The sequence below is a fragment of the Lutra lutra genome, chromosome 12 (assembly GCF_902655055.1).
Source record: "Lutra lutra chromosome 12, mLutLut1.2, whole genome shotgun sequence".
Lineage (NCBI taxonomy): Eukaryota > Metazoa > Chordata > Mammalia > Carnivora > Mustelidae > Lutra > Lutra lutra.
Genome location: NC_062289.1, coordinates 37,049,580 through 37,058,497, shown reverse-complemented (window position 1 = coordinate 37,058,497; position 8,918 = coordinate 37,049,580). Strand labels below are relative to the sequence as shown.

Here is an 8,918-nt window from a genome sequence, read left to right as displayed (position 1 = left end):
TCGCTCTGCCGCATTTTCAGACTCGCCGAGCACACACCCCAGTGGGGAGCAGCAACAAGTCTCCCGGCAAGCCCCACTCCCGCGAGGGTCCCGCAGCGGAGAGTGGGGTTCCCGGGTGCCGTGCGGGGCCGGGGACCGGGAGAGTCGGCCCGGGAGGATCGCCGGGGGTCAGGACGCCTCGCAGGTAAAGGCGATGCGTTACTTCTGCCACCAGGCTCTTCGTGGGACCCTAGATAAGCGAGAGCTTCGTGCTCCACGGGTCTTTGGCGGCATCTCCGTGGGCTCCGCTGGGAAGCTGGGAAGACAGGGACGTTCTCGCCCCGCCCCCAGGAAAAGGGCCGCAAAGAAGTGAAACTCCGTGAGTCAGCGCGCGGGCAAGCGGGACGGCCGGACGGGGCGTCGCCCTGGGCCGCGGACCAGGTGCCCTCCGAGGCCAAGAAGGTGCGGCCGGGGCGCGACTGGGGGCGGAGTCGCCGCGCGCCGGCTTAGGCATTTCCCCCGGCGCGGCGACCTGGACTGCGCGGCGGGCGGCCCTGGGTCATGGCCGGCGGGGCAGCGCCCGGGGGTGCCGAGCTGCTGGCTTTCGCGCGGTTCCGGGAGTCGAGCAAGCGGCCGCTCGCCTATGGCTATGGCCCGTGCGGCCTGCGGGAGCTGCGCCAGCGCGAATTCGGCCGCCTGGCAGGTGAGGCCGGCGGGGCACCTGTGTGGGGTGGAGCGCTGGTGTTCTGGGACTGACGGGGAAGGAGCTTTGGCTAGGTGGGAGCAACTCTCCTTGTCTGGGATACATTGGGGATCGAAAGACCTGGCGGGACGTGTGCACGCGTCCGCTTCGTGGACCCAGCTCCCTGAGGTCCCACCTGCTGCCCAAGATTTCTTGCTACTCTAGCTCCTTAGACTTTCCCGTGGTGCAGGACCAGCCTGCGCCTTACTCACCTGTCCTCGCCCTCCGCGGGCCAGGCTTAGTGATTCCTTTTCCCCGTGGGTGCCACGAGACCTCCGGCTCTAAAGGTCCGACTGGAGCCAGGCTTGCAAAATGCACGAATGTCCGGCGCCCCTGACTGGCGTTCAGGTGTTTACCTGAGGACAGGTGCGGTGAGTGCGTGGTCAGTGTGCCGCGTTGGGACCGCGACTGGGGGGGGGGGGTGCGGCGCGGGGTTGGGACCGAGAGGCTACAGCTTCTGGAGACTGAGTTCACAGCATCTTTTATTTTCGAAGTCTCATTTTTCTCACTTGTGCAGTCAGAACAATATCTCTGAACTCTAGCTCGCTGGGGGACTCGCATTAGCAAACCGTGCAGTGTGCTCTTTAAGTAGAGGACAAGCCTGTGAATTGGACACCGGGACCGGGGTCACGTCGTCCCTTTGATTTCCGCAAGGCAGATCAGGCTGGTTAAATTTTAAATGGCAGGGCACCTGGATGACTCAGTCGGCAAGCGTCGACCTTAGTCTGGGTCACGATCTCAGGGTCCTGGGATTGAGCCCCACATCCAGCTTCCTGCGGGGACCCTGCTTCTCCCTCAGTCTGCCGCTCCCCCTGCTTGTTCTCTCTCTCTGTGTCAAATAAATAACATTTTTAAAAATAAAGAAATAAATCTGAAATCGAGCTCCATCCGGCCCTGTGGCCTTGCCCAGCAGAGCGAGAGGGCTTCCACACTGGTGGGGACTCCCTCTTTTGCCAGGGACCTCCTGTGGGGGTCTTTCTGGAGCCTTAGAACCACCAGCGTGTTGAGCAGGGGTGGATGGATGTGCACCAGGCACTGAGATTTGAGGTGTACGTTCTCTGCCCTGATCAACAAGTGACTGCTTCCCAGCTTGTGGGAGAAGAGCAACAGTGATGTCACAGTTCATACAGTTACCTGCAGCTCATGTCCACTCTTATGTTTGGGATAGTGACTGTTTTGTCCCTTTGGGGGCTTTCAGGGCTATGGCCTCCCCTCTGTGTGTCTCCTGTCTGTATTTCAGTATGGACTCTCAGGAGGGAGAGAAGGAACCTTCTGGCAGCCTCTCAACAACCTCCCCATTCTTCCCAGTGCCACATTCACCCGGGGGAGACAGCATCTCACCCCTATGCTTCCGCCTGCTGTCCCTGACAGTTTTTTTTTTTTTTAAAGATTTTATTTATTTACCTGACAGACAGAAATTACAAGTAGGCAGAGAGGCAGAGGGGGAAGCAGGCTCCCTGCTGAGCAGAGAGCCCAATTCGGCTCGATCCCAGGACCCTGAGATGACTGGAGCAAAAGGCAGAGGCTTAACCCACTGAGCCACCCAGACACCCCCGCCCCCTGACAGTTTTTCTTATGGAAATTTCCACTCGAGGAATAGACTGGTACAATGAACAGGTGTGGAGGAAGGGAAGGAGGCTCTCCATTCTTTTGAAGGAAATCTCCTAGGCTGTTACCGTGCAGTCCATAATTATTTCTGCACCACACCTGCTTAATCCCCTAATCCCTCCAGTTTTGGTCCCTCACACCCATCACTGGCTGACCTCTCCCCTCAACACTATGCTGGGAAAGTAGAGGGATGTTCTGGGCCCCTGTTTGTTTCACTTGTGTCCCTCAGAGAACAGCACCTTTTCCCTTAAATGTAAAATCTAAATGTGATAGCCAGGATCCGAGGCCGGCCTTCAGAGCCCCTTTAACATCTACTGTACTGTATTCTGTCTGTCTGTCTATCTACCTAGTGCAAGTTCCCAGCATTTCCTCTACATTAATAGTTCAAGTAGATTTTTTTGTGGATTAAATCCATCCCTCCCACAGCTGGGAGTCTTGGAACATATTCACTTTTTTTTTTTTTTTTCTCTCATGGGGCAGGGAAAAACAAACAAAACAAAATAATATAACTTTTACCTCCTCTTCTTTTCCCCTTTTTCCTTCCCCTTATAGTTTTTGTGTAGGTTTGAGAATTTATCTGGTTTAAGAGTAGCTCTAGATAATTACATGCTTAATCTTTAAGTGCTGAAATGTTTTGCCCAACCAGTTGGATGGGAATTCCCTTATCTTGGTGAAGGGAGACTATTGAATTTTCAGATGTGGTTCAGATGGTTCTTTTTTTTTTTTTTAAGATTTTATTTATTTATTTGACAGATAGAGATCACAAGTAGGCAGAGAGAGAGAGGAGGAAGCAGGCTCCCTGCTGAGCAGAGGCCCGATGCTATGCAGGACTCAATCCCAGGACCCTGAGATCATGACTGGAGCAGAAGGCAGAGGCTTTAATCCACTGAGCCACCCAGGTGCCCCGGTTTAGATAGTTCTTGAAGTCGCAGGGTGCTAGTGGATGGCCACTCACCCTGTGTGGGGCTGAGAACTGGAAGAGACCCTGGAATTTCCTTCTTAAAGACTCAATGCCAGTGGGTTTGGGGGTCATTTGTCTGCTTCTTCTGTTAATAGCCAAATCTCATGAAAAGTTACTGTGTGCCAAGCACTAAACTGGGCTCTGTATACCAACTCTTTTTACCCCCATCCCACCTGCAGATAAAGGAACAGGGATCCAGAATGGCTGGTGGTAGAGCAGGATTCAATCAAGTTGGCTGACTTGGATTCCTCCCTGTTAACCACGATGCTAGCTGACTTCTGCCAAGATCAGACCTCTACCTAATCTAAGACAGCTGCCCAGTTTTGCAAAACTAGTCACTGGACCAAAGGCCAAAGCAGGCTTCTCCCAAAAGCTTCCTGGTCCTGCAGAAGACCATGGCCAAGGCGTGCGGTGCTCCCTCGGGGCCCCTCAGATTTCACACATGCAGTGTCTTCACATAAGCATCTCCCTGATGCCCAGGGGTACAAAAGCCTTTCTTTTGGAGTAGGGCATTTGTATTTCTGAATCTTCAGTTAACGAGAACATTATTCTAAAGCTAACTTTTTGGACTAGGTAGTACATTTACGCAGCACTCAAAAGGTGCCAAGGGAGGGTAAAGAATGGCCGAGGAGGGGCGCCTGGGTGGCTCACTGTGTTGAGCCTCTGCCTTCCACTCAGGTCATGATCTCAGGGTCCTGGGATTGAGCCCGACATTGGGCTCTCTGCTCAGCGGGGAGGCTGCTTCCCCTCTCTCTCTCTGCCTATTTGTGATCTCTCTCTTTCTGTCAAATAAATAAATAAAATCTTAAAAAAAAAAGAGTTAAAAAAAAGAATTAAAAAAAAAAAAAAGAATGGCCAGGGAACCCCCTCTCTTTCCAGCCACAGCTCTGGTCAGCTCTGAGTTAGCTCCTGCCCCTTATGTCCTGTGTGCCTTTTGAGTTGTTGTTTGTATTTATATAAGTGCGTACAATTTTTTTTATTACACAATTGAGCTGTAACATCTGTTACCTGATATAGTTTACATTTATTTGTTCATGGCCTTTCTCTGTCACTCTCATACTAGCTTCTCTTTGGTCTACTGTTAAGTCTTCACTACTTAGAACAGTGCCAGGCGCACCGTTAGTACTCAATAAACATTTCTCAAATGTAAAAATACAAGAAACTAGGAAATAAAAGGAAACTTAATTGACCTGATAAAGGTTATCTAAAATAAAAAAAAATCCATACCTAACAGCATACTGGCGAAAGACTGATAGCTTTACTGCTACAATCAGGAATAAGACAAGGACATCTGGTTCACCACTTCTACTCAGCATTGTACGAGTGGTTCTAACCAGGACAATTGGGTAAGAAAATGAAATAAAAGTTGCCCAAATTGGAAAGGAAGAAGTGAACCATCTCTATTGGTGGATAATACAATCTTGTATATAGAAAATCCTAAAGAATCCAGATATAAAACCGTTAAAACTAAAAAACAAGTTCAGCAAGGTTACAGGATATAAGCGCAATATACAAACAGCAAGCTGATTTCCATACACTAGCAAGAAAATGAAATAAAGGAAAGCATCAAAAAGAATAAAATACATAGGAATAAATTTATCAGAAGAAGTACAAGACTTAAACACTGAAAACTACAAAATAACATTGAAAGACATAAAGGAAGACCTAAATCATCAGAAAGACACCCTGTTTTCAAGAATTTGAAGACTAAATATTGCTAAAATGGCAAAAGTCTTAAACTGACCTACAGATTGAATATCATTCCAACTGAAATCCCAGGTACCTTTTTGCAGCAATTGACAAATTGATCCTAAATTTCATACAGAAATGGAAGAGACCCAGAATAGCCAAAGCAAACTTGGGAAAGAACAAAGTTAAAAGACTCACATTTCCCATAAAAGTAAAATATGTAAAATTTATATTAAGTTACAGCAATCGAGATAGCATGGTGTCGGTATGAGCACAGATGCATAGAACAGTGGAATACAACTGTGAGTCCAGAAATAAGCCCATATGTCTATAGTCAACTGCTTTTTTTTTTTTTTTAATTTATTTGACAGAGAGAGAGAGATTACAAGTAGGCAGAGAGGCAGGCAGGGTAGGAGGGGGAAGCAGGCTCCCTGCTGAGCAGAGAGCAGGATGCAGGGCTCCATCCCAGGACCCTGGGATCATGGCTTGAGCCAAACACAGAGGCTTAACCCGATGACCAAGCCAGGTGCCCCTGTCAACTGTTTTTTAACAGAAGGCCAAGACTATTCAATAGAGGAAAGAACAGTCTCTTCAACTAATAGCGTTGGGGCAGCTGGTATCCACATGCAAAAGAATGAAACTGGACCCCTACCTCACATTGTATTCAAAAATTAACTGAAAATGAATGAAAGTCCTAAACATAAGAGCTAAAAATATAAAACTTCTAGAAGAAACCATACGCAATAATTATCAGGACCTTGGATTAGGCAGTGGTTTCTTATGACACTAAAATTATAAGCAGTAGTAACAACAGGAATAGACAAATTGGACTTCATCAAAATTAATAACTTTTAGGGGCACCTGGCTGGCTCAGTCGTTAAGCATCTGCCTTCAGCTCAGGTCATGATCTCAGGGTCCTGGGATCGAGGCCTCCATCAGGCTCCCTGCTCAGCAGGAAGCCTGCTTCTCCCTCTCCCACTCCCCCTGCTTGTGTTCTCTCTCTTGCTGTGTCTCTCTCTGTCAAATAAATAAATAAAATCTTTCTTAAAAAATTAAAAACTTTTATGCTTCAATAGACACCACCAAGAAAGATAACTGGCCAAATGGGAGAAGACAGATGTCTCCACAAAAACTTGCATGTAAATAGTCATGGCAGCATCACTAATAATAGACAAAAAATGGGAACAACCCACATGTTTATCATTGGGTGAATGAATAAGTAAAATATGGTACCTCCTACTATTCAGTCATAAAAAGGAATGACATGAAAATGTCACAATATTACACTAAGTGAAAGAAGTCAGACACTAAAAGAACACATAGTATATGATTCCATTTATATGAAATGCCCAGAATTGGCAAATCTGTACAGATAGAAAGTAGATTGATTAGTGGTTGCCAAGGGCTGGGGTTGGATGGATTGGGGAGTGACTGGTAATGGGTATGGGTGCTCTTTTGGGGATGAATGGAAGTGTTGTAAAATTAGATAGTGGTGATGGTCACACAATTTTGTGAATCTGCTAAAAGTACCACTAAAGGGGTGAATGTTATGGTATGGGAATTATATCTCAATAAAGCTGTTATAAAGAACCAAAAAAAAAATCCATTCTGCAAACAAGAACAACAAAAAACATTTAAGTGAATGAAAGAAGGAATGAATCTATTTACATTGTATGTAAATACACAAGTATATCTCAGAGTTTGTTCCATGTCAGTACTTATAAAGTACTAGATGGAGATGCAAGAATTCTTTGTTTTAAACGCATGTTCAAGGATATTTATGTCATTTCCAATCTCCTGCTATTGCAGACAATGCTGTTGCACTAAATGTCCTCATGTGCAGACCATTTCACAAACCATGGGTATTTATAAGATGAATTCCCAGGAGAGGGATTGCTAGGTCAAAGAGGGTTTGCATTTTATTTATTTAATTTATTAAAAAAGTTTTAAGATTTATTTATTTGACAGAGGGAGAGATTACAAGTAGGCAGAGAGGCAGACGGGGGAGGGGGAAGCAGGCTCCCTGCTGAGCAGAGAGCCCGATGCGGGGCTCTATCCCAGGACCCTGAGATCATGACCTGAGCCGAAGGCAGGGGCCTAACCCACTGAGCCATCCAGGTGCCCTGTATTTTATTTTATTTTTTAAAGATTTATTTATTTATTTGAGATAGAGAGAGAGAGAACATGGGGAAGGAGCAGCGGGAGAGGGAGAGAGAATCTTAAGCAGACTCCTTGCTGAGTTTGGAACCCCATGTGGGGCTTGATCCCAGGACCCTGAGCTCATGACCTGAGCTGAAACCAAGAGTCAGATGCTTAACCAACTGTCCCACCCAGTTGCCCTGTGGGTTTGCCTTTTAAACCATGACCGATATGGCTAGATTGCTGTCCCTGAAGTTGTATCAGTGTAGCCTCCTACAGGCCATGAACCAGAGGGCCTGTTTTCCAGCACCTTGCCCACATGGTGAATTATCCAACTTTCTGGTTTCCACCGTCTGATGGGAAAACCTCGGTATCTCACGCTCATCTAAATTTGCTTGTCTCTGTTATGAGAGAGGCTAGAAAGATCATTTATGATCCTAGTATTGTCCGAAGCTCTCAGAGCTATTCTAGGGTTGAAGGATGTAGAGTTCACTGTGGGAAAGCAGGATCAGGGCTTGGCTGCCAGGGAAGTGGCAAGGAAATCCCAGGGAGGAAGTGAGTCATAATGTGAAATTGCTTTACCGTCATGAATCACAAATGTCTGTTGGGCTCCTTCTCTGTGTGGGATGTTGTTCCAGGGTCACAAAAGAGCTGGCTAATCAGGAACGCTTGCTCCGGGCTCTAAAGGTCATTCGATAGGGAAAGTGCAACCTTCCATTGCTCATGCCTCCACTTGGATTAAGGAGCTCCTGTCAAGATGCTGGGAGAAGTCAGTAGCCTGGGGGGTCCCTCCTGCTCAAGCTCACATGGTCCGGGATCTAGGTGAAATGAGTGGAACACGTCTGAAAAATAACCCCAGCTTTATTCTGTGTTTTCTTTCAGGAACTGTCTACCTTGATCATGCGGGAGCCACACTGTTCCCCCAGAGTCAGCTCACGAGCTTCACAAATGATCTCATGGAAAATGTTTATGGTAAAGAACAACACACCAAAACTGATTTTTGCGCTGAATGGGAGCCAACTGCATACAGCTGATACATCCCAGCTTACTAAATGTTGGATTAATCGAGCAGAACTGTGCTCAGCATGCAGAGTTGAATGGGCCCCATGGGAGTAGGGGGTCAGCGAGCCCTTGGGTCCATCCCTCTAACACATGCACTGCCAGTATAGGAAGAATTAGCTCAGGGACACACAGTTTACTTCCAGAAGGAGGGGTCAGTGTCAGAAGGGCACAGAGGTATGAAGGTGCTGTGTTTATGGCATAATGGCCCTGTGGGACAGGACAGTACAGAATGTAGAGTGGCGGGAAGGACATGCATTCTTTTTTTTTTTTTAAGGTTTATTTATGTATTTGAGAGAGAGAGAGAGCGCGCGCATAAACGGGGGAGGGGCAGAGGGAGAGGGAGAGAGAGAGCCTCAAGCAGACTGAGTGCAGAGCCCGATGTAGGGCTGGATCTCAGGACCCTGAGAGTTAGGACCTAAGCCAAACCAAGAGTCGGGGCTTAACTGACTGCCCCACCCAGGTGCCCCCATTCTTTCATTCCTTAAGTGTGTGTTGGGCCACTTTGCTGTGTGGGGCACGGTGCTATCTCGGACACCAAGGAAGCACAGTCCCTGCCTTTGTGGGCTGTGACCTAGTCAATGCAGGATCCTAATCAAGTGAGCTCCCAGTAAATATGAATGGCCAGCTGTGTGAAGGGCTGTGGACCAAGGGCGTGCGATCCCATGGGGGTGTGTGGCTGCAGTGTTGGCAGTGTGAGGGTCAGAAAAGGCTGCCTTCAGAGTGGGGTGAGTCCTGGAG

The 8,918-nt window shown here is 47.7% G+C and overlaps 1 protein-coding gene across 3 annotated transcripts in view; it reads left to right on the top strand.

The window, feature by feature from the left end:
- Positions 1–397: 397 nt before the first annotated feature.
- The window catches only part of MOCOS (molybdenum cofactor sulfurase), a 57,540-nt gene continuing 49,019 nt past the window's right edge, over positions 398–8,918 (top strand). For 2 of the 3 annotated variants that reach the window (XR_007121899.1, XM_047697418.1), the window contains exons 1-2: positions 398–682; positions 8,001–8,090. Coding sequence is in view for 2 of the 3 variants with exons in the window: in XM_047697418.1 (XP_047553374.1) it covers positions 541–682; positions 8,001–8,090 (232 nt within the window). In the remaining variant the exon portion in view is untranslated. Of the gene's footprint in view, positions 683–7,788; positions 7,888–8,000; positions 8,091–8,918 lie in introns of those variants that run through there. The other variant, XM_047697419.1, reaches the window with a different exon arrangement.